The following is a 25,934-nucleotide window of genomic DNA, read 5'->3' on the forward strand; positions in this document are numbered from 1 at the left end:
CATTGTTGTGATTCACTGACACACACAGTGGTAAAGGAACGTCAGACTCATTGTAGTGATTCACTGACACACACAGTGGTAAAGGAACGTCAGACTCATTGTAGTGATTCACTGACACACACAGTGGTAAAGGAACGTCAGACTCATTGTTGTGATTCACTGACACACACAGTGGTAAAGGAACGTCAGACTCATTGTTGTGATTCACTGACACACACAGTGGTAAAGGAACGTCATAGGCTCATTGTTGTGATTCACTGACACACACAGTGGTAAAGGACCGTCATAGGCTCATTGTAGTGATTCACTGACACACACAGTGGTAAAGGAACGTCAGACTCATTGTTGTGATTCACTGACACACACAGTGGTAAAGGAACGTCAGACTCATTGTTGTGATTCACTGACACACACAGTGGTAAAGGAACGTCATAGGCTCATTGTTGTGATTCACTGACACACACAGTGGTAAAGGAACGTCATAGGCTCATTGTTGTGATTCACTGACACACACAGTGGTAAAGGAACGTCATAGGCTCATAGGCTGTTGTGATTTAATGACACACATTAAAACAGTAAATACTCATTATCAATTCACATTAACAGTGCCATTGGTGTAGATTCATGTACCAATACAATAAACATATTTCAGTAGAATCAGGGTTTAAGTGTTAAAAACTATTTCAGTAGAATCAGGGTTTAAGTGTTAAAAACTCTTTCAGTAGTATCAGGGTTTAAGTGTTAAACATTATTTCAGTAGTATCAGGGTTTAAGTGTTAAACATTATTTCAGTAGTATTAGGGTTTAAACTATCAGTAGTACCAGGGTTTAAACTATTTCAGTAGTATCAGGGTTTAAGTGTTAAAAACTCTTTCAGTAGTATCAGGGTTTAAGTGTTAAAAACAACTAGAACAAAATGATGCACTTAGAAGTAGTACTATAGAATGTGCTATACTATAGTACTATAGAATGTGCTATACTATAGTACTATAGAATGTGCTATACTATAGTACTATAGAACGTGCTATACTATAGTACTATAGAATGTGCTATACTATAATACTATAGAATGTGCTATACTATAGTACTATAGAATGTGCTATACTATAGTACTATAGAATGTGCTATACTATAGTACTATAGAATGTTCTATACTATAGTACTATAGAATGTGCTATACTATAGTACTATAGAATGTGCTATACTATAGTACTATAGAATGTGCTATACTATAGTACTATAGAATGTGCTATACTATAGTACTATAGAATGTGCTATACTATAGCACTATAGAATGTGCTATACTATAGCACTATAGAATGTGCTATACTATAGTACTATAGAATGTGCTATACTATAGTACTATAGAATGTGCTATACTATAGTACTATAGCATGTGCTATACTATAGTACTATAGAATGTGCTTTACTATAGTACTATAGAATGTGCTATACTATAGTACTATAGAATGTGCTATACTATAGTACTATAGAATGTGCTATACTATAGTACTATAGAATGTGCTATACTATAGTACTATAGAATGTGCTATACTATAGTACTATAGAATGTGCTATACTATAGTACTATAGAATGTGCTATACTATAGTACTATAGAATGTGCTATACTATAGTACTATAGAATGTGCTTTACTATAGTACTATAGAATGTGCTATACTATAGTACTATAGAATGTGCTTTCCTATAGTACTATAGAATGTGCTATACTATAGTACTATAGAATGTGCTATACTATAGAACGTGCTATACTATGGTACTATAGAAAGTTCTATACTATAGTACTATAGAATGTGCTATACTATAGTACTATAGAATGTGCTTTACTATAGTACTATAGAATGTGCTATACTATAGTACTATAGAATGTGCTATACTATAGTACTATAGAACGTGCTATACTATGGTACTATAGAATGTGCTATACTATACTAAAGTACTATAGAATGTGCTATACTATGGTACTATAGAATGTGCTATTCTATACTATAGTACTATAGCATGTGCCATACTATAGTACTATAGAATGTGCTATACTATAGTACTATAGAATGTGCTATACTATAGTACTATAGAATGTGCTATACTATACTAATATAGAATGTGAAGGCTACCTTTTGATTAAAACATGAAAGAACACATTCATAACATTCACATGGTGAGTCAACTGTAATTGGCATAGTCCATAGAAAATACAATAGCTGTATTAGACCTGGGTTCAAATACTTTTAAAATAATTTGAGCGTTACCTTAAAAGACTGCCTGGAGTCCCAGATGGACAGGGTTTTGCAGTTTTGGGACTTTTCTATTGGGTAATTAAGCCAGGCAAGCTCAAACAGGCACAGATAAAGCATTTCGAATGATTTTGCAAATATATGAAACCCATGCAGCTCTGCTCTATATGGGCATTTCTCTCAAGTGTGGAAAATCATTAGTTAACTTTAAATATTTAAGAAATCCAGATCTGCACAAAAATTCGAACATTTTACAGTGTGACATTTACAAAAAAAATAATTGTCTTGATTGGCAGCTCCCTCTCACCTTCTAGGCTCAAGACCTGTGAAGAAACAATGAATGTGTTATGTAATGCAACAATAGCGTGATGCCCCTCCTTTGAGAATGCATTTGTGTGTGCCAGACTGACGTCAAATACAATTGTCAAACGGCAAGCTAAATCAAGTGCACTTCAAATAATGTGTTTGACCAGGCTGTCTGGTGTTTTCCCATGTTTATCCCAAGATTCACAATGGCTGTCTAGATCACCGCTCTCTTTTCTAGTGCCTGCTCCGGCTAGTCTGATTGGTTCCTTCCATCTTTGACCCCTTCTATTCCTGAATACCATCCTTGGCCCTGATTGATGGTGCATTCAAGTGCTGCATTTTCTTTTAGGAAATGTACTGTTGGTAGTTGTCAACGGACATGTTAGTTGTCACAATGGACATATTTTGAATACATGTAGATAACCATTCAAAAGACGCGTCACAAGTCCTCAACTGGCAGCTTCATTAAAACTTCTTAGGGCTGCAATCCCGTTAATGGGATCGATATGACAACAGCCAGTGAAAGTGCAGGGTGCCAAATTCAAAACAACAGAAATCTCATAATTAAAATTCCTCAAACATACAGTGCCTTGCTAAAGTATTCGGCCCCCTTGAACTTTGCGACCTTTTGCCACATTTCAGGCTTCAAACATAAAGATATAAAACTGTATTTTTTTGTGAAGAATCAACAACAAGTGGGACACAATCATGAAGTGGAACGACATTTATTGGATATTTCAAACTTTTTTAACAAATCAAAAACTGAAAAATTGGGCGTGCAAAATTATTCAGCCCCTTTACTTTCAGTGCAGCAAACTCTCTCCAGAAGTTCAGTGAGGATCTCTGAATGATCCAATGTTGACCTAAATGACTAATGATGATAAATACAATCCACCTGTGTGTAATCAAGTCTCTGTATAAATGCACCTGCACTGTGATAGTCTCAGAGGTCCGTTAAAAGTGCAGAGAGCATCATGAAGAACAAGGAACACACCAGGCAGGTCCGAGATACTGTTGTGAAGAAGTTTAAAGCCAGATTTGGATACAAAAAGATTTCCCAAGCTTTAAACATCCCAAGGAGCACTGTGCAAGCGATAATATTGAAATGGAAGGAGTATCAGACCACTGCAAATCTACCAAGACCTGGTCGTCCCTCTAAACTTTCAGCTCATACAAGGAGAAGACTGATCAGAGATGCAGCCAAGAGGCCCATGCTCACTCTGGATGAACTGCAGAGATCTACAGCTGAGGTGGGAGACTCTGTCCATAGGACAACAATCAGTCGTATATTGCACAAATCTGGCCTTTATGGAAGAGTGGCAAGAAGAAAGCCATTTCTTAAAGATATCCATAAAAAGTGTCGTTTAAAGTTTGCCACAAGCCACCTGGGAGACACACCAAACATGTGGAAGAAGGTGCTCTGGTCAGATGAAACCAAAATTGAACTTTTTGGCAACAATGCAAAACGTTATGTTTGGCGTAAAAGCAACACAGCTCATCACCCTGAACACACCATCCCCACTGTCAAACATGGTGGTGGCAGCATCATGGTTTGGGCCTGCTTTTCTTCAGCAGGGTCAGGGAAGATGATTAAAATTGATGGGAAGATGGATGGAGCCAAATACAGGACCATTCTGGAAGAAAACCTGATGGAGTCTGCAAAAGACCTGAGACTGGGACGGAGATTTGTCTTCCAACAAGACAATGATCCAAAACATAAAGCAAAATCTACAATGGAATGGTTCAAAAATAAACATATCCAGGTGTTAGAATGGCCAAGTCAAAGTCCAGACCTGAATCCAATCGAGAATCTGTGGAAAGAACTGAAAACTGCTGTTCACAAATGCTCTCCATCCAACCTCACTGAGCTCGAGCTGTTTTGCAAGGAGGAATGGGAAAAAATGTCAGTCTCTCGATGTGCAAAACTGATAGAGACATACCCCAAGCGACTTACAGCTGTAATCGCAGCAAAAGGTGGCGCTACAAAGTATTAACTTAAGGGGGCTGAATAATTTTGCACGCCCAATTTTTCAGTTTTTGATTTGTTAAAAAGGTTTGAAATATCCAATAAATGTCGTTCCACTTCATGATTGTGTCCCACTTGTTGTTGATTCTTCACAAAAAAATACAGTTTTATATCTTTATGTTTGAAGCCTGAAATGTGGCAAAAGGTCGCAAAGTTCAAGGGGGCCGAATACTTTCGCAAGGCACTGTACATGTATCTTATACCGTTTTAAAGGTAATCTTGTTGTTAATCCCTCCACAGTGTCTGATTTCAAATAGGCTTTACAGCGAAAGCACCACAAACGATTATGTTAGGTCACCACCAACTCACAGAATAATTCAGCCATTTTTCAGCCAAAGATAGGAGCCACAAAAAGCACAAATAGAGATAAAATGAATCACTTACCCTTGATGATTTTCATCAGATGACACTCATAGGACTTCATGTTGCACAATACATGTATGTTTTGTTTGATAAAGTTCCTATTTATATAATAAAAATCTCAGTATACATTGGCGCAGTATACAACGTATACATACGTTCACTAGTTCCAAAAACATCCGGTGATATTGCAGAGAACCACATCATTTTACAGAAATACTCATTATACATGTCGATAAATACAATTGTTAGACATGGAAATATAGAAACACCTCTCCTTAATGCAACCGCTGTGTCAGATTTCAAAAACACTTTACGGAAAAAGCACACCATGCCATAATCTGAGACAGCGCTCGGAAAATAAATACAATTATCCGCCATGTTGGAGTCAACATAAATCAGAAATCACATTATAAATATTCCCTTACCTTTGACGATCTTCATCAGAATGCACTCCCAGGAATCCTAGTTCCACAATAAATGCTTGATTTGTTCGATAATGTCCCTTATTTATGTCCAAGTAGCTACTTTTGTTAGCGCGTTTAGTACACAAATCCAAACGCTCGTGCAGGTCCATCCGAACATCAGACGAAAACTATAAAAAAGTTATATTACAGGTCGAAGAAACTTGTCAAACTAAGTATAGAATCAATCTTTAGGATGTTGTTATCATAAATCTTCAATAAAGTTCCAACCGGAGAATTCCTATGTCTGTAGAGAAGCCATGGAACGCAGGTCGCTATCATGTGAAATGCGCATGACCAGGACCTGGCTCTCTGCCAGACCATGTACTCAAGGAGCTCCCATCCGGCTCCACAACACAGTGGAAGCCTCATTCAAGTTTCTAAAGACGGTTGACATCTAGTGGAAGCCCTAGGAAGTGCAACTTTATCCATATCCCACTGTGTATTCAATAGGGGCTGGGTTGAAAATCTACCAACCTCAGATTTTCTACTTCCTGTTTGGATTTCTTCTCAGGTTTTTGCCTGCCATATGAGTTCTGTTATACTCACAGACATCATTCAAACAGTTTTAGAAACTTCAGAGTGTTTTCTATCCAATGCTAATAATAATATGCATATATTAGCAACTGGGACTGAGGAGCAGGCCGTTTACTCTGGGCACCTTTCATCCAAGCTACTCAATACTGCCCCTGCAGCCATAAGAAAATAGTACCCGCAAAACACCAGTCTCAACATCAGCAGTGAAGAGGCGACTCCGGGATGCTGGCTTTCTAGGCAGAGTTCCTCTGTCCAGTGTCTGTGTTCTTTTGCCCATCTTGATCTTTTATTTTTATTGGCCAGTCTGAGACATGGCTTTTTCTTTGCAACTCTGCCTAGAAGACCAGCATCCCAGAGTCGCCTCTTCACTCTTGAAGTTGAGACTGGTGTTTTGCGGGTACTATTTAATGAAGCTGCCAGTTGAGGACTTGTGAGGCATCTGTTTCTCAAACTAGACACTTGAATGTACTTGTCCTCTTGCTCAGTTGTGCACGGGGCCTCCCACTTTTTCTATTCTGGTTAGAGCCAGTTTGCGCTGTTCTATGAAGCGAGTAGTACACAGCGTTGTACGAGATCTTCAGTTTCTTGGCAATTTCTCGCATGGAAGAGCCTTCATTTCTCAGATCAAGAATAGACTGACGAGTTTCAGAAAAAAGTGCTTTGTTTCTGGCCATTTTGAGCATGTAATCGAACTCACAAATGCTGATGCTCCAGATACTCAACTAGACTAAAGAAGGTCAGTTTTATTGCTTCTTTAATCAGAACGACAGTTTTCAGCTATGCTAACATAATTGCAAAAGGGTTTTCTAATGATCAATTAGCCTTTTAAAATGGTAAACTTGGATTAGCTAACACAACGTGCCATTGGAACACAGGAGTGATGGTTGCTGATAATGGGCCTCTGTACCCTTGTGTAGACATTCCATTAAAAATCTGTCATTTCCAGCTACAATAGTCATGTACAACATTAACAATGTCTACACTGTATTTCTGATCAATATTTCCCAAATCTCCTCTTGTCATTCCCTAGTCATCCCTAGCGGTTCCTGACCTCTCCTCTGCTTCCCAAATCTTCTGGAGTTATTCCAATAGAATAAAATATTTGCTTTATTGGTCCATTTGGACTGAAACGTCCTTATTGTTTTTCTGTCACGGTACCCAATCTGCCTCTGGAGCAATTAGGTGTACAGTGCCATGCTCAAGGGCACAAAGGCGCTAGACAGCACATGGGTTATTGAAGCCAGTAACCCTCCGGCTGTTGGTTCACCTCCCCCAGATGTCCCCTGTAAACTAAGGGATTCCTCCTTGTCAACTCTAACCTGGAGACTACTACCGGCACCAAGTAGTTCCCTACCTCTCCTCTCTTTCCCACACCACCTCTGACATTCTTGTTTGGTGTTGAAGCGGTTGTGGTTGCCCTCACAACCCCCGTAGACAAACGGCCGGCACTCCCCGGAGTGGGGGTGGTAGTACCACAGCAGGACATGCTCCCAACATCCCCCCTCTGACATGGGCAGCAGGCAGGGGTCAGGGGTCAAGTCTAAAGCAAAAGTAGAGATAATATAACCTGGTCACAGATCTGTTTGTGCCAAACATGACGATGACTGTAGGAGCTAGACAGCACAAACAGATCTGGGACCAGGCTAATCACTAAATTATAGGAGTTAAGTAGCAGATAATTAAGAAAATCTTTTCTGAGGCATGTTTGACAAGAGTGAACATGTTCAAAAACACGTAGAATTAGGAATATTATCCTCAGTGAATTAAAATCCTTTGTGGAAACCAAAAAATGATGTCCATTGTGCTGTGATATCAAGCGTATGAGTCATTGTTAGATCATCCATTAATTAAGTGAATAATGGTTTTTAATAGTTTTGCCTTTCAATGTGGGTTGAACATTCATTCATAAATTCTAGTGCACAACAACACACACACTCTTATCTTTCTCGTCCCGCATTGTGCCCCATACACTCCCTCCTCATTACAAACTAATATAAGAGAGAGAGGGAGAGACAGAGAGAGAGAAAAAAAAATGGAGAGAGACAGAGAGACAAAGATGAAGAGAGATAGAGAGATCGAGAGAGAGAAAGGGGGAGAGAGATAGAAAGATAGGGGAGGGGGGTAGAGAGAGAGAGGGAGAGAGAGAGAGAGATAAAGAGAGAGAGAGAGATGGGAGAGAGAGAGAGAGGGAGAAAGAGGGAGGGAGGGATTGAAAGCGAGAGAGTGCAAGAGAAAAAATGAAGAATCAAAATGAGAAGAGGAGAGGAAGAAGCAGGAACAAGAGGAAGAGGAAAGACGGAGAGAGAAAAGAGAGATGGAAAACAAGTTCCATTCATTCACCTGATGAGCGTGGCCCAACTCCTGGAACCCTTCTTCTCCTGTGCCTCAGTCCCCAATCCGCTCCCCTGTTGGCTCCAGAGTCTGAAGAGAGAACTCATTAGCTTACAGAAAGGCAGATTCAACTATTTATTACTAAGTGGGGTCTGCTGCGTCCCACTCCTCTAATCAACACACAGGGCTCTTGATAAATGTCTACTCTATTGGCCCTGGTCAAAAGTAATACACTATACAGGGAATGGAGTGCCATTTGGAATACAGCCTGTATTGGTCTGCAGACTCGGCACTGACCCTCTTAAGTCTGTCCGACTGACTTGGTCTGTTGTACTGACTCTCTATAGGTTCATACTGGAGGATGAACAGGGAGACATGGAGGAAAGGATGATGAAAGATGGAAATGTCTACGAATCTCCAAGTCGGATGTTTGTCTGTGACTGATACATTTTGCATGTAAAATATACTGCATTTACGGGGAGATTATGGAGTTTGGATTATATTCTTATTTCACTTTTTTTATCGGGCAAATCAGGTCTGGTGTAATGGAATCAATGTAATACTCCCAAGAGTGAAAACCCCGCCCATCTGGCACACCTGGCAAGTTCAATCAAACGCTCAGTGCATTTGAAAATATCAAATATTTTGGAACTCAGGTCATATGTATATATACCTGTAGATTAAGCTAGATGTCACGATCCCGGGCGCGGGATTACACCTAACAATGGACACAATGACATTGACAGGGGCAATGTGAGCCTTTGATTATTTCCGATCCCTTTGGTTCAATGGAACCTGAAATAGGGATTCAAATGGGATGAGAAGCCCAGTAGCCTACGGCTGGCAAGCCTAGGGCTGGCTAGGATAATGACCCGCGATAAACACTGTGTTTTCATTGCTTTTTTTCTGCTTCTCTCTCTCTCTTTCCCTCTGTCTTTATCCTCGTCTTTTTCTACTCACAGTAATAAAGCACTCAGAATGGAGAGTCTAGCTTCAGGGTTGGGGTGAACTCTGGAGGTTAGTAAAAAGATGGATAGGATATTAGATTGGTCTAAGCGAGGGTCTCACTTAGGGACAAGGGCAGTGTTTACATGAAGGGAAAAACAACAGCTTTTTATTTATTAGTTACTCAAATAGGTGGGGGATAAACAATAGTTCTCTATGGATATTTGTCTGGAATTTCGACCCGAATAAGAACCAATCCCACAGTTTAAATATAACTTTATTCAACATTCGTGACAGACAAGAGACGTTTAGGTTTTCTTCTGTGTAAGAAAGTGTGGCTATGCTGTACAGGAATGGAAAGCAGCATCGCATCAGGACCAGGGGCATATATGTGGTCAGGAGCTTGGACCACCACACCTGATACGGCACAAACCTCTAACTTTGACTTACCGGTAAGGTTGTCATCACCTGGGGTCCCCTCCTCTCGCAAGGGGACGGGGGGAGGAGTGGTTGATCCTACCAGCTCCTTTACAAGTCTTTTCTTGTCCTCTTCCTCCTCTCCCATCTCACCCTCAGGTAGGCTGCGAGTGAAGATGGATACAGGCTCGTCCGGTTCCCTCTCAAACAACATGCTCTCAGCATCCGGGTCCTTGGACTTCACCATAAACTTCAAGTCCATCCCTGCAACAATCACAGACAGAATAGTCAGTGTTTTCCTGCCATTGAATAAACATGAGGCTTAAACAGGCTTTTACTGGATTCAATTGACAATTTCACACCTGGAAACTAATGGAGGAAATTTGATATGATATGTTGACATAAAACGCATTCTCTACTTTAATGATGTTCACTACGGATAAGGCAACAATGCCTTTCTCCTCAAAGTTGTGGAGGTGTAAACTAAAGATGCGTTTGGCCCTGTGGTTGTAGGGCCCTATGGGTTCTGGTGGGTGGTTTATGAGTCTGGTGTTTGTGAATGACTCCGGACGGTCACGGTGTCCCCTCTCTCAACGGGCCATTCCACAGAGTGGGCACACCAGATGGCAGAACACACAGGGGTGCCATGCCGCAGCAGTGGGAGTTTTGGAATGTAGAACCGTCACACAGCCACACAGACCTGCATGCGCACACACAGCAAAACACAGAAACACTCACCGCACTGGTTCACAACCTCTTGGTTGACCAGATCCTTCACCTCCTCGGCCTGAAAACAGAGAGAGCAGAGTGCTGCTTAGACCTTGTCTTCAACCAAGCTGTCTGTCAATACAAATATGTCTTAGGCCAGGCAGGTGTGAAACGTGTGTGTGGGAATAAGATGTATTTACAGAGAGTCCGGGTTCCCCTTTCTCTCCCTTTAGTCCCTCGTTTCCGAGCTCTCCCTGGAAAAGACACAGTGGTTATTATCACAGCAATTATTACTGTCACCCAGCCTAGTGACAGTAACTCCCATTAGGTATTGATACATGAACAACAACGTGTGTGTGAGTGTTATGTGTCTGGTCTATGAAGGAGCTTACACTGCCTCCTCTTTGTCCCGGACTTCCAGGTGGTCCTGTCTGACAAGGCTTCCCTCTGCCTCTCCTGCCCCTCTCTCCCTGGGACAACAACACAGCAAAATGAAGAACGCTCTTACTCACACAGGTGCTGCGCGTGCTAGTGAGCCCACGCACATGTGCTCTCACAGGCACATGCACAAACAGGCAAGCACACAGATAGACACACACAAAGATAGACACACACACACAAATAGTCACACACACACAGATAGATAGACACACACAGACAGACAGACACACACACACACACACACACACACACACAAATAGACAACACACAGACACACAGACAGACACACGCACAGTTAGACACACACACAGACACACACTCTCTCAAATATACATACAAACCTACAACTTCCTTCAATCTAAATTCCATTGTACAAAAATGGTATAGTATTATAAGAGGGACATGTACTTCCCTACTACGTACTCCCCAACTATGTACCTCACTACTACGTACCTCCCTACTACGTACCTCCTTATTACGTACCTCCTTATTACGTACTTCCCTACTACGGACTTCCCTTCCACGTACTTCCCTACTATGTACTTCACAACAACATACTTCCCTACTACGTACCTCCTTATTACGTACTTCACTACTACGTGCTTCCTATTACGTACTTCACTACTATGTACTTCCTTACTACGTACTTCCCAACTACGTACTTCCCTACTACGTACCTCCCAACTACGTACTTCCCTACTACGTACCTCCCTACTACGTACTTCCCAACTACGTACTTCCCTACTACGTACTTCCCTACTACGTACCTCCTTATTACGTACTTCCCAACTACGTACTTCCCAACTACGCACTTCCCAACTACGTACTTCCCCACTACGTACTTCCCTACTATGTACTTCCCAACTACGTACTTCCCCACTACGTACTTCCCCACTACGTACTTCCCTACTACGTACTTCCACACTACGTACTTCCCCACTACGTACTTCCCCACTACGTACTTCCACACTACGTACTTCCCAACTACGTACTTCCCAACTACGTACTTCCCCACTACGCACTTCCCAACTACGTACTTCCCTACTACGTACTTCCCAACTACGTACTTCCCCACTACGTACTTCCCCACTACGTACTTCCCTACTACGTACTTCCACACTACGTACTTCCCTACTATGTACCTCACTACTACGTACCTCCCTACTACGTACCTCCTTATTACGTACCTCCTTATTACGTACTTCCCTACTACGGACTTCCCTTCCACGTACTTCCCTACTATGTACTTCACAACAACATACTTCCCTACTACGTACCTCCTTATTACGTACTTCACTACTACGTGCTTCCTATTACGTACTTCACTACTATGTACTTCCTTACTACGTACTTCCCAACTACGTACTTCCCTACTACGTACCTCCCAACTACGTACTTCCCTACTACGTACCTCCCTACTACGTACTTCCCAACTACGTACTTCCCTACTACGTACTTCCCTACTACGTACCTCCTTATTACGTACTTCCCAACCATGTACTTCCCAACTACGCACTTCCCAACTACGTACTTCCCCACTACGTACTTCCCTACTACGTACTTCCCAACTACGTACTTCCCCACTACGTACTTCCCTACTACGTACTTCCACACTACGTACTTCCCCACTACGTACTTCCCCACTACGTACTTCCACACTACGTACTTCCCAACTACGTACTTCCCAACTACGTACTTCCCCACTACGCACTTCCCCACTACGTACTTCCCTACTACGTACTTCCCAACTACGTACTTCCCCACTACGTACTTCCCCACTACGTACTTCCCTACTACGTACTTCCACACTACGTACTTCCCTACTACGTACTTCCCCACTACGTACTTCCCTACTACGTACCTCCTTATTATGTACCTCCTTATTACGTACTTCCCAACTACGTACTTCCACACTACGTACTTCCCCACTACGTACTTCCCTACTACGTACCTCCTTATTATGTACCTCCTTATTACGTACTTCCCAACTACGTACTTCCCCACTACGTACTTCCACACTACGTACTTCCCAACTACGTACTTCTCTACTATGTACTTCCCCACTACGTACTTCCACACTACGTACTTCCCAACTACGTACTTCCCAACTACGTACTTCCCTACTACGTACTTCCCAACTACGTACTTCCCTACTACGTACTTCCCAACTACGTACTTCCCTACTACGTACTTCCCAACTACGTACTTCCCCACTACGTACTTCCCCACTACGTACCTCCCTACTACGTACTTCCACACTACGTACTTCCCAACTATGTACTTCCCTACTACGTACTTCCCTACTACTTACTTCCCTTCCACGTACCTCCCTTCCGCGTCCTTCCCTACTACGTACTTCCCAACTACGTACTTCACTACTACGTACTTCCTTACTACGTACTTCCCCACTACGTACTTCCCCACTACGTACTTCCCCACTACGTACTTCCACACTACGTACTTCCCAACTACGTACTTCCCAACTACGTACTTCCCAACTACGAACTTCCCAATTACGTACTTCCCTACTACATACTTCCACACTACGTACTTCCCTACTATGTACTTCCCCACTACGTACCTCCCAACTACGTACCTCCCTACTACGTACTTCCACACTACGTACTTCCCAACTATGTACTTCCCTACTACGTACTTCCCTACTACTTACTTCCCTTCCACGTACCTCCCTTCCGCGTCCTTCCCTACTACGTACTTCCCAACTACGTACTTCACTACTACGTACTTCCCTACTACGTACTTCCCTACTACGTACTTCCCCACTACGTACTTCCCTACTACGTACTTCCCCACTACGTACTTCCACACTACGTACTTCCCAACTACGTACTTCCCTACTACGTACTTCCCAACTACGAACTTCCCAATTACGTACTTCCCCACTACATACTTCCACACTACGTACTTCCCTACTATGTACTTCCCCACTACGTACTTCCCTACTATGTACTTCCCAACTACGTACTTCCCAACTACGTACTTCCCTACTACGTACTTCCCCACTACATACTTCCACACTACGTACTTCCACACTACGTACTTCCTTATTATGTACCTCCTTATTACGTACTTCCTTATTACGTACTTCACTACTACGTACTTCCTTATTATGTACTTCACTACTATGTACTTCCCTACTATGTACTTCCCAACTACGTACTTCCCAACTACGTACTTCTCTACTACGTACTTCCTTATTACGTACTTCACTACTATGTACTTCCCTACTACGTACTTCCCTACTACGTACTTCCTTATTATGTACTTCACTACTATGTACTTCACTACTACGTACTTCCCAACTACGTACTTCCCAACTACGTACTTCTCTACTACGTACTTCCTTATTACGTACTTCACTACTGTGTACTTCCCTACTACGTACTTCCCTACAACGTACTTCCTTATAACGTACTTCCCAACTACGTACTTCCTTATAACGTACTTCCCTACTACGTAGTTGCCTAAATAAAGCTCAACCTGATCATTAGGCTTACCTTGCCCCTCTAGTTATCCTATAAATATCAAACATATCCAGATGTTTTGTGATAAAACGTCCCATAGGAACGTCATTGCATCCTTTCCATCCCTTCTCTCCTATCAACATCAAGAGGCTGCTAATTGTGGCTGAAAGGGTCTATTAGCATAGAGGTTTGGTTAGCGCTCCCGCCGCATCAGAAAATAGACCCATTTCTGTGTCTTAATTATGCTTCTATTCTATTCCTTCCTATGCGTTGCTATACATAGGAATGTTGTCTACTGCCTGTCTATCTACATATCTGACAGGCATTCTGCTAGGTGGACAATGTGCCTGACAGAATCAGGCTTGTTTTATCTAATCATCACAATGTGTGGTTCTTCTTTTATTTTTGTGAAAAGTGGATTTTTTAAGGTGCACTCTGACTGGGTAAAACTATGTTTTGGGGTTGGTGGGCTGTGGTTGTTGTTGTTAAGAAAGAAAGAAAGACAGAAAGACAGACAGACAGACAGACAGGACAAATATTGTGCTTCCATGACACTAATATACAATAGGTTACCGGAAGCAAGGTTACTATAGTTTGGTGATTTAAGATCAGTTTTAATTTATATTTGTTTTTAGATATTTATTTGAAATTCGGTTTATTTTCAGTTAGTTTTCAGAATTGATTTACTAGTATCTATTTATTTTCAGTTAGTTTTCAGAATTGATTTACTAGTATCTATTTATTTTCAGTTAGTTTTCAGAATTGATTTACTAGTATCTATTTATTTTCAGTTAGTTTTCAGAATTGATTTACTAGTATCTATTTATTTCAGTTAGTTTTCAGAATTGATTTACTAGTATCTATTTATTTTCAGTTAGTTTTCAGAATTGATTTACTAGTATCTATTTATTTTCAGTTAGTTTTCAGAATTGATTTACTAGTATCTATTTATTTTCAGTTAGTTTTCAGAATTGATTTACTAGTATCTATTTATTTTCAGTTAGTTTTCAGAATTGATTTACTAGTATCTATTTATTTTCAGTTAGTTTTCAGAATTGATTTACTAGTATCTATTTATTTTCAGTTAGTTTTCAGAATTGATTTACTAGTATCTATTTATTTTCAGTTAGTTTTCAGAATTGATTTACTAGTATCTATTTATTTTCAGTTAGTTTTCAGAATTGATTTACTAGTATCTATTTATTTTCAGTTAGTTTTCAGAATTGATTTACTAGTATCTATTTATTTTCAGTTAGTTTTCAGAATTGATTTACTAGTATCTATTTATTTTCAGTTAGTTTTCAGAATTGATTTACTAGTATCTATTTATTTTCAGTTAGTTTTCAGAATTGATTTACTAGTATCTATTTATTTTCAGTTAGTTTTCAGAATTGATTTACTAGTATCTATTTATTTTCAGTTAGTTTTCAGAATTGATTTACTAGTATCTATTTATTTTCAGTTAGTTTTCAGAATTGATTTACTAGTATCTATTTATTTTCAGTTAGTTTTCAGAATTGATTTACTAGTATCTATTTATTTTCAGTTAGTTTTCAGAATTGATTTACTAGTATCTATTTATTTTCAGTTAGTTTTCAGAATTGATTTACTAGTATCTATTTATTTTCAGTTAGTTTTCAGAATTGATTTACTAGTATCTATTTATTTTCAGTTAGTTTTCAGAATTGATTTACTAGTATCTATTTATTTTCAGTTAGTTTTCAGAATTGATTTACTAGTATCTATTTATTTTCAGTTAGTTTTCAGAATTGATTTACTAGTATCTATTTATTTTCAGTTAGTTTTCAGAATTGATTTACTAGTATCTATTTATTTTCAGTTTGATATAAACCTTTCTATTTCATTTCTAGAGGATTTCGTTTCAGTGTTCAATGGCAAGGAGCCATTATGTGTTGTAGGCCTATAGTTTTTTTTGTGATGTCACTTCTTGTCAGTGGGGGGCAGTAAGGTGATGGGCCAGGACCATAGACTTGGATAAACATAACATTCCATCTGTGTCAAATTGTCATCTGTAAAAGCAAAGGCAGCTTTCACAGACGCAATCTTGAAATAGTCAGTTTTATTCTTCACAAGTGAAATGAATTGGCTGATCCCTCCTGATGACCCGGCTGTCACTACTCCAACAGGGTCATCAGGTCATGGCAACCGGGTCATCAGGTGGGATCAGCCAATGAAGTTGAAAGTCCCGGCCAGTTGACTGAATCAAAATGGCGAAAGTCGTCCATGGAACTGCCCATGCTAACACAGTCTTTTGGCCACTAGAGGACTCTGTACAACTCCATGGCCAGGACACACGTTTGGTTAGGTGTAAATTATAAGTCAATCCTATTGTGACTTGGATTTAACCCCTTCCAATAGGGTTGATAAAACAGTTGCAACAACAGCAAAAACATTACCAATACAACACTTCACAAATCTATCAGTTCACAGCCAGCCAGCTTGTTTGTGTTCTGTTTCTGTTCGAGCAAACAATATTTTCTGGTTTATCTTCAAGAGAGGTGTTGGTTCAGTTTCTCAAGCCTGATGACAGTTGTCCACAGAGAGAATATTCTCTCCACAAACGCTTGGGATGCCAGGGCAGAAACCAGATCCAGTGCCACAGTGCACAGCTTTGGATAAACAGCCATCCTTTCCATCCAGAACTGGAGAGATGACTCTGTAAACATGCTCTCCTTTACCTCTTCCAGGTATTTCCGCAGGTCACACGGGGCACTTAATGCCTTGTCAGGTTGACCCTCTGACTGGACCGTGACCTCAGACACAATCTTCGATGCGAGGATGCTATATTTCTGAAGCACGGTGGTCGAGATGCTTGCCGGATTCTTCCTGGGGTCCTGCTGGTCCACGGCTGTAATCTCTGATTTGCTGAAGTACAAAAGATTATTCTGCCCTCCATCTTTGTTGAGCCAAGTGCCAGAGACACACTTGTGTCCATCAGGCAAGCTGCTGCAGGGGTTGGACTGAAGTTGGCTGCCATTCAGTATGCATGCGAAGCAGTCATGCAGTGACTTCAGCAGGACCTGTGACAACTGTTTTGCAACAGTTGTTGACTGCAAGTGTGCCTCAAGGTTGAGAGGGCACGGCACCACATCAGTTTGGCTGTCAGTTTGAAGTTGGTCGGTGTGGATTGCAAACGGCTCCATTAACTTCACAAGCTGTTCTAGCTTGGCCCACTCACGCTCCGTGCTCGCCCTTGGATTTCTTCCCTGTTAGCAAGTGCTGGCTAGTGATAGTGATGCACAAACTAGGCCTATACCACCAGATTCAGAAGCTTGAAAACCCCATTTGAAATGAGATTTTTATTTGAGTTATTTTTATTTTAGTTAGTTTTGCTGGCAAAGATGATAGTTTCAGTATAGTTTTAGTTTTTCAAATGTTTTTTGTTTTTATTTCAATTTACTATAAAGTTTGAGTTTTTATTTTAGGTTCAGTTTTCGTTTACTATAAAAACCTTGACTGGAAGGCAACCTCAATCTACCTTGGTTCCTGTCTCTCCCTTGGACCCATTACGTCCTGGTCGCCCCTCCGCTCCATCACTGCCTGGTGTCCCTGCTGACCCCTTAAACCCAGGGAACCCTGGGAAACCAGTGGCACCCTGCACAAGACAGGGACAACATGAATGGTGCATGATGGAAGAAAAACAGAACGCTTCAAGAACTACATGAATATTTCCACATTCCTCTGTAGTACATAGACTATTAATAGTCATCATTTCAATATTGTTTTTACATGTGATTTGAACCAACCTTCTCTCCTCTTAGTCCTGGTGCTCCCTCTACTCCATTGATACCCCCGTCCCCTTTTTCACCCTACACATCACAATCAACACTTTTCAGAAGATCAGTGAGAATGATTTTGATTTGTGTGTGTATAAATAATTAATTAATAAATATGCGTGTGTATTATACATGTGAATAGGAAAGGCATTTTCTTGCATATCCCAACCCCATGAGGCACCCTCGGAGAGTGGTGTGTGTGTGTCTGTGTGTGTGTCTGTGTGTGTGTGTGTGTGTGTGTCTGTGTGTGTGTGTGTGTGTGCGTGTGTGTGTGTCTACCTTCCGTCCTGTGAGTCCATTGAGCCCTGGATGTCCTGGGGTTCCAGGAATACCCATCTCTCCCTGTGTCAAACAACGATTAAATACTTACATTTTCACTGAAACTGTGTCTGAAACTGTGCAACCATTGACCATAGTCTGACAGTGGCCTACTAGGTCAGACAATTGAACCGTATACTAAATTGTATGCAGCGTGTGGCAGCTAGTTGGCACTACTGTAAACCTTTACTTTTGCAGGTCAGTGGTACTGACGATTCTTCCTGGAGCACATTGTGTTGTTGTGATCATTGTATTGAATCCCACAGCAGGCAACTCACCTTTTCTCCGTCTTGCCCAGTGCTTCCTATGCGTCCAGGTAAGCCTCGGAATCCCTGTGCAACAACCACAACCGACACCAAGAGTTACCTTTGATCATTGCATTACCATCTCATTAACATGCCTAATGCATTAGGATCAAGCCCTGACCTTCACTCCTGTCTGCCCAGTATCCCCTGGTAAGCCAGGTTCACCTCTGTCACCCTAGGAATAGAATACCAGAACGGAACAGAATTACTGTATAATGAATCACAGATGACAGGTTCTATTTGTCTAGACTCTAAATTCTATGCTCTATGCCACACTCTCCTCACCTGATCTCCCTTCTGTCCCTGGAGTCCCATGTCTCCTTTGGCTCCTGTGGCTCCGTCCAATCCATCGTCCCCGTTACGACCCTGTGACAACAACAAGCCAATCAACAAAGCCTGTTTTTGACCTCATGCCAAGCCACCATAGTATATATACAGTTATACAGATACTGTTTCTATATTAAACTGTTAAAGTGTGTTAGATAAATACCCACCACTTCTCCATTGACTCCAGGCTCACCAGTATCTCCCTGGAGGCACAGAGCAACAGTGAGCAAACACGTAGCAGCATAGATCTGATAACAGTGGTTCCATGTAGCCTGTAGATAGATACATGCTGTATTTCCTGCTGACCTTTTGGCCCACTGGTCCACGGACCCCAAACAGCCCCATGGCTCCTTTGGCCCCTGCCTCTCCTTTGAGGCCCTTCAGATGGAGAACAGACAAAAAGCTGAATGTGAGAACACTATGTTCTTTGGCTGCCATTTGGAAAATGTATTTTCTCTTTCTGTTGTTGTTTGTCTCTCTTTCATTACATCTTTTAACAATCTTTCTTTTTCTCTTTTTCCACATAAAATTTTCTGTCATCAAGCATTTGGAAGCACCTTGAACCCCGGGGGCCCATCCTCGCCCTTCTCTCCTTTATCTCCATCGAAACCTGGGGAGCCTCGCTCTCCCTAAAACAAACAACCAAACAAACAAAAAGAGATAAACAGCATCTTAAAAGGGAAAACACACAAAGTGAAACTGCAAAATCTGTCTCTCTAAAATATTTTTTTTTTAATGAGGATTGCTCTGGAACTAAAACTAGAATTCAGAATACATTGTGGAGGACTTGTTTTTAGGGGACTTGTTTTAGGGGACTTGTTTTAGGGGACTTGTTTCTCACCCCTTCTCCTTTTAAGCCCTTGTAGCCTCTCGGTCCCTGGATTTGGAGGGGGCTTCCCTAAACATAAAGAACGTACATCATATATGAATGAATCATATACAAAATACTGTTTGTGTAGTACTTATGTCATGTTTGGCTTACCCTTTCTCCTTGTATTCCTGCTAAACCTCTGTCGCCCTGTGAAAATATGTTTTATGAAAGGAATCAATGGCTTATAACATTCATACAATAATTGATTGACAATATTTGTATTTTAGTGTCATACACCAAATGGTGCCCAGCCTGTATGGGCTTATGAGACACTATTCATTTGTAGTCTGTGTGTAGAAAACACAAACTATATACTATATGGCTGTATCAGGTAGTTGCATAAAAACATTGACTCTTCATTTTCATTGTCCACATCCCAACATACATAGAAAAATGGACTGAAGTTAATTGAAATAGACTGGCCACATGGTGAGCGTTGAAACATGTTTCAAAAAGAAGGTTCTATAGAGGGTTTGAAGAGACAGAAGTGACTAGAGTGATGACACTTCAATAGAACGAGCAGAGAATTTGACTGAACGCTGAAACACCGGGCTGTCAAAACCACCTTTAAAACGGTCTCTGAAGTAAAAATATCTAAAGTATCTGGAGAACCTGAGTGGACGTATGAGGGTATGAAAATCTCAAATATCAAAGTATTTAGTAAGAGCCACTCAATCGCAGACATTTCCACCAAAATTATCATGTCATCAAAGAAGTAACCGTCAACCTACCTTTGCTCCTTTGCTGCCCGGGAAGCCCTTTGGACCCTAAGTAAAAGAGGTCAAAGGTAAAGGTAGCTATGAAACAAATGTCCGTAACTGCATGACTGTATCAGAGGAGGCTGGTGGGAGGAGCTATAGGAGGACAGGATCATTGTGATGGCTGGAATGGAATAAATGGAACAGTATCAAACACATCAAACATATGGAAACCACGTTGGACTCCGTTACATTTATTCCATTCCAGACATGACAATGAGCACGTCCTTCTATATCTTCTCCCACCGGCCTCCTCTGGACTGTCCATGTCATAAAAGGTGATGATGTTAACTCACAGTGTGTCCTGGGGCTCCTAAGACTCCTGCAATGCCCTTTTCACCCTGTCACAAACAAAACACATCACAAATATTATACTGAACAAAAAGATAAATGCATCATGCTAAAATGTCAAAGATTTTACTGAGTTACACTTCATATGAGGTCAGTTGGTATCATATGAGGTCAATTGGTATCAGTAAATTTAAATAAATTCATTAGGCCCTAATCTATGGATTTCACATGACCGGGAATACAGATATGTATCTGTTGGTCACAGATACCTTTAAAAAACGAATAAGTAGGAGTGTGGATCAGAAAACCAGTCAGTATGTGGTGTGACCACTATTTGCCTCATACAGCGCTACACATCTCCTTCGCATAGAGTTGATTAGGCTGCTGATTGTGGCCTGTAAAATGTTGTCCCGCTTTTCAATGGCTTTGCGAAGTTGCTGGATATTGGTGGGAACTGGAACACGCTGTCGTACACATTTATCCAGAGCATCCCAAACATGCTCAATGGGTGACATGTCTGGTGAGTATGCAGGCCATGGAAGAACTGGGACATTTTCAGCTTCTAGGAATTGTGTACAGATCCGTGCAACATGGGGCTGTGCATTATCATGCTGAAACATAAGGTGATGGTGACGGATGAATGGCACGACAATGGGCCTCGGGATCTCATCAGGGTATCTCTGTGCATTCAAATTGCTATAGATAAAATGTCTGCCCATATCATAACATACCACAACTCCACTGTCACCATGGGGCACCCTGTTCACAACGCCATACAGGTGGTCTGCGGTTGTGAGGCCGGTTGGGCGTACTGCCAAATTCTCTAAAACGACGTTGGATGTGGCTTATGGTAGAGAAATGTTATTGCCAATTGCACACTCCTCAAAACCTGAGTCATCTGTGGCATTGTGTGTGACAAAACCGCACATTTTAGAGTGGCCTTTTACTGTCCCAGCACAAGGTGCACCTGTGTAATGATAATGTTTAATCAGCTTCTTGATATGCTACACCTGTCAGGTGGATGGATTATCTTGGCAAAGAATAAATTCTGACTAACAGGGATGTAAACTAATTTGTGCACCAAATTTGAGACAAAAAAAATAATTTCTGGGATCTTTTATTTCAGCTCATGAAATATGGGACCAACACTTTACATGCTGTTTTTATATTTATGTCCAGTGTAAATGTGTGCATATTGTGCCATCCTGTTGCGACGAGCAGCTTTTCCATATTTTACAATGCTGCCTAGGATCTCTCTCTGAGGTTAAGTCCATCTCTCTGAGATCATTAAGTCCATCTCTCTGAGGTAATTAAGTCCATCTCTCTGAGATCATTAAGTCCATCTCTCTGAGGTAATTAAGTCCATCTCTCTGTGGTAATTAAGTCCATTGTTCCGTCTCACCCTGCGACCTGTGATGCCGACCACACCCCTGGCCCCTGGTTCCCCCGGGATACTGTCGCCCTGTTGGGAACAACAAGAAGTGAGTGCTAATGTTATTATCTCCTCATATACAACATGACAACGACAACAACAACACCACCACCAAACAGGCTATTGTCTTACCTTTTCTCCTTTCGTCCCAGGTAGACCAGGTGGACCCTTTGGGAAACAGAAAGCATCCATTATGTTACATGATAACCATAGGAAGGCAAACAATGACTAGGGCAAGTTATATTTCACCATACCTCTATTCCTGGTGTCCCTTTAGCTCCTGGAGTCCCGGGTGATCCATTCTTACCCCTTCTACCCCTGTCTCCCTACAGATGAACAAAAACAGTACACATCATACTTTATCACAATTATCTTCCTACTTAGTAGGCAGAATTCTTGCTCTTTGAAAACACTTATCTTTGTTCTGGGTTTCTGGCTATTGGTGAATTTGACATAAATTTGTCTGCAACATTTTTTGGACTACGTGATCTGACCAGGAAATAGACTAAAACTACAAGGCCAGGAGTTTCTTAAAACTACAGAACAAGGTGTTGAGTTTATTAAAAGTACAGAACAAGGTGTTGGGTTTATTAAAACTACAGTACAAGGTGTTGGGTTTATTAAAACTACAGTACAAGGTGTTGGGTTACTTATAGATACAGTACAAGGTGTTGGGTTTATTAAAACTACAGTACAAGGTGTTGGGTTACTTATAGATACAGTACAAGGTGTTGGGTTTATTAAAACTACAGTACAAGGTGTTGAGTTTATTAAAACTACAGTACAAGGTGTTGGGTTTATTAAAACTACAGTACAAGGTGTTGGGTTTATTAAAACTACAGTACAAGGTGTTGGGTTTATTAAAACTACAGTACAAGGTGTTGAGTTTATTAAAACTACAGTACACGGGGTTGAGTTACTTATAGATACAGTACAAGGTGTTGGGTTTATTAAAACTACAGTACAAGGTGTTGGGTTTATTAAAACTACAGTACAAGGTGTTGAGTTTCTTATAACTAGAGTACAAAGCCTTCCAGTAATCAGGACAAACTCCTTGCCCCAGGTTGAAGGGATGGTCGGGGAGCTCCTCACCTCTCTCCCCGCCTCTCCTGGGTCTCCTGGTTGGCCCCTCAAGCCCTGAGAACCTGAAATACCGGGGTTACCACGGATACCCTGGATACCCTGAGCACCAGAAGGCCCCAGTTCACCAGGCTCACCCTGACAGAGGGAGAAGGACAGACATGCAGAAACAGACAGAAAGAGAGACAGACAGGCAGACACAGACAGAAAGAGAGAATGAGACAGAGATAGAGAGAGACAGACAGGCAGACAGACAGAAAGAGAGAATGAGACAGAGATAGAGAGAGATAGGCAGGCAGACACAGACAGAAAGAGAGAATGAGACAGAGATAGAGAGAGACAGACAGGCAGACAGACAGAAAGAGAGAATGAGACAGAGATAGAGAGAGACAGACAGGCAGACAGACAGAAAGAGAGAATGAGACAGAGATAGAGAGAGACAGACAGGCAGACAGACAGAAAGAGAGAATGAGACAGAGATAGAGACAGACAGGCAGGCAGACAGAAAGAAAGAGAGAATGAGACAGAGATAGAGACAGACAGACAGGCAGACAGACAGAAGGAGAGAATGAGACAGAGATAGAGACAGACAGACAGGCAGACAGACAGAAGGAGAGAATGAGACAGAGATAGAGAGAGACAGGCAGACAGACAGAAGGAGAGAAAGAGAGTCAGGGGGACAAAGGTAGAAAGGTATTGTCTTTTCTTTTGCATTGCTCTAATTACTACACTGATATAACAAAAATTATAATTCCTTTGCAGTTATTAATTCCATATGTTCTAGTGTTTCTGCTTTGTAAATGGAAGATAACAACAATTCATAAATGAATAGAAAAAGAAAGAGACAATCCTAGAGAGAGGGGGATAGCTAATAGGAGACAGATAAGGACCGTGTTGGTATTTCTCTAGCAGCTACTGAAGTTCAGTGTTTCGTCTCGACTATTGTATCTCCATAGTAACAATCAGGCCCTCAGGTGACAACATTGTCAATTGAAGCCAGTTAAAGCTAAATAGATTTAGACCAAGTAGAGGGCAGAGCTAAGTGATGGTGTGGGAGTCTACCTTAGTTCCAGGTGGACCAGCCTGTCCCACAGGACCTCTGTGGCCAATACCTGGCTCACCCTAAAAACACAACAATGTCAATAGGATACGTTTAATTTGCAAATATACAGAACAGTGTGCAGGAGTCATTCTAGTTAGATATTTCAATAAATAAAAATAGTTCAATGTTAAAAACATGAATGCTTAAAAAGACCTTGGTTCGGGCTTTGCTCTATCACATTACTGAATTGGAAAAGCATTTACCTTGTGTCCCTTTTCACCAAGTTCCCCCTGGAAGAACGAAGAGAATTGTCAACAAATCAGTGACAAAGTGATTGTTATTCAAGTTAATTCTCTCCATATGTCTCTGTCAGCGTCTCGTGCACCAAAATAGCACCATCACATTCAGACAGCCGGAGAGAAAAAAAAGTCCATAGAGTTTTTCAAGGATATGTTTTGTATCGATGCCGCCAGCTAACAGACGGAATTATTAATACCACATGATTAATCCACTGCGTCATGAGGGGATCAGAAATAGAACTCTGGGGACATCAAAGACCAACATTCTGAGCTCCGCTGGTTTGACTGACAGGAGAGCAGAGAGACATGGACAAACTTATAGGGGAAGATGTGGGTAGGTAAAATAGGTGTGTGTGTGTGTGTGTGTGTGTGTGTGTGTGTGTGTGTGTGTGTGTGTGTGTGTGTGTGTGTGTGTGTGTGTGTGAGACACTGATAATGAGATGTGGGTAGGAGGGGAGCGAGGATACGTTTGATGTTGTGACCTGGTGACATTGACACTGTGTACGGGCGTAAGGACAGATTGGGTTGACATTACATTAAGGTACCCTTTATTAAAGGTTTGCCTTGGTTTCTAAGAGAGCTATAGACTATAAAACATGTAGTTCTCATCATGTTGGTGGTGTGAACTGTCTGCCATGCACAGGGTATCACTGATCAACACATCAATAATACATTGTCTACAAACTTCTTATACAGCCTTTACAAACTAGGTATAAAGGATTCCTTATTGCAACGTGGTACTGTAGAGATATGGGGGCAGATTCAGGACATCTTGTTCTTTCACTCCATTTGAAGACACTGTTTTATTTGAAAATGATTGTTAGTCACCTTTGGTCCCGGAAGTCCATTTTCACCCGGAGCGCCCTTTAGACAACAGAAGGAACCACTCAAAAAGGAACACAAAAAGGAACCGGATAGAAATGCGTGATAGATGACGGTAACAGAACAGGCGCTTTTATCATGTCATCTTCACAGCACTTTGATTGGGGGACGTGTGAGTGTTTACCTTCAAATCGTCATATTCTGGCCCTGGATAGGGTCTTACTCCTCCTTCCTCCTCGTACTCTCCTGGTCTTCCACTCTCTCTTTCCATCTCCTGCCTCCGTCTCTCCCACTCCTCTCTCTCCCTGTCCAGGTCTC

At 41.3% G+C, this 25,934-nt stretch overlaps 1 protein-coding gene across 1 annotated transcript; it reads right to left on the reverse strand.

Annotated features, from left to right (window-relative positions):
• Positions 1–1,606: 1,606 nt before the first annotated feature.
• LOC109878618 (collagen alpha-1(XXIII) chain) lies at positions 1,607–25,934 on the reverse strand. Its single transcript, XM_031817802.1, has 28 exons — positions 25,801–25,934; positions 25,623–25,658; positions 24,759–24,785; positions 24,516–24,575; positions 23,466–23,591; positions 22,628–22,699; positions 22,506–22,541; positions 22,344–22,403; positions 20,947–20,991; positions 20,624–20,659; positions 20,004–20,039; positions 19,863–19,919; positions 19,579–19,650; positions 19,328–19,399; positions 19,189–19,224; positions 18,980–19,060; positions 18,816–18,869; positions 18,668–18,721; positions 18,351–18,413; positions 18,042–18,104; positions 17,774–17,890; positions 10,741–10,818; positions 10,549–10,602; positions 10,379–10,427; positions 9,674–9,904; positions 8,288–8,368; positions 7,302–7,487; positions 1,607–2,577 (listed from the first exon to the last, which is right to left on the reverse strand). The coding sequence occupies exons 1-28, from the start codon at positions 25,885–25,887 to the stop codon at positions 2,558–2,560; spliced, it is 1,989 nt and encodes a 662-aa protein (XP_031673662.1). The 5' UTR covers positions 25,888–25,934; the 3' UTR covers positions 1,607–2,557.

The sequence above is a fragment of the Oncorhynchus kisutch genome, unplaced genomic scaffold (genome assembly GCF_002021735.2).
Source record: "Oncorhynchus kisutch isolate 150728-3 unplaced genomic scaffold, Okis_V2 scaffold1157, whole genome shotgun sequence".
NCBI lineage: Eukaryota > Metazoa > Chordata > Actinopteri > Salmoniformes > Salmonidae > Oncorhynchus > Oncorhynchus kisutch.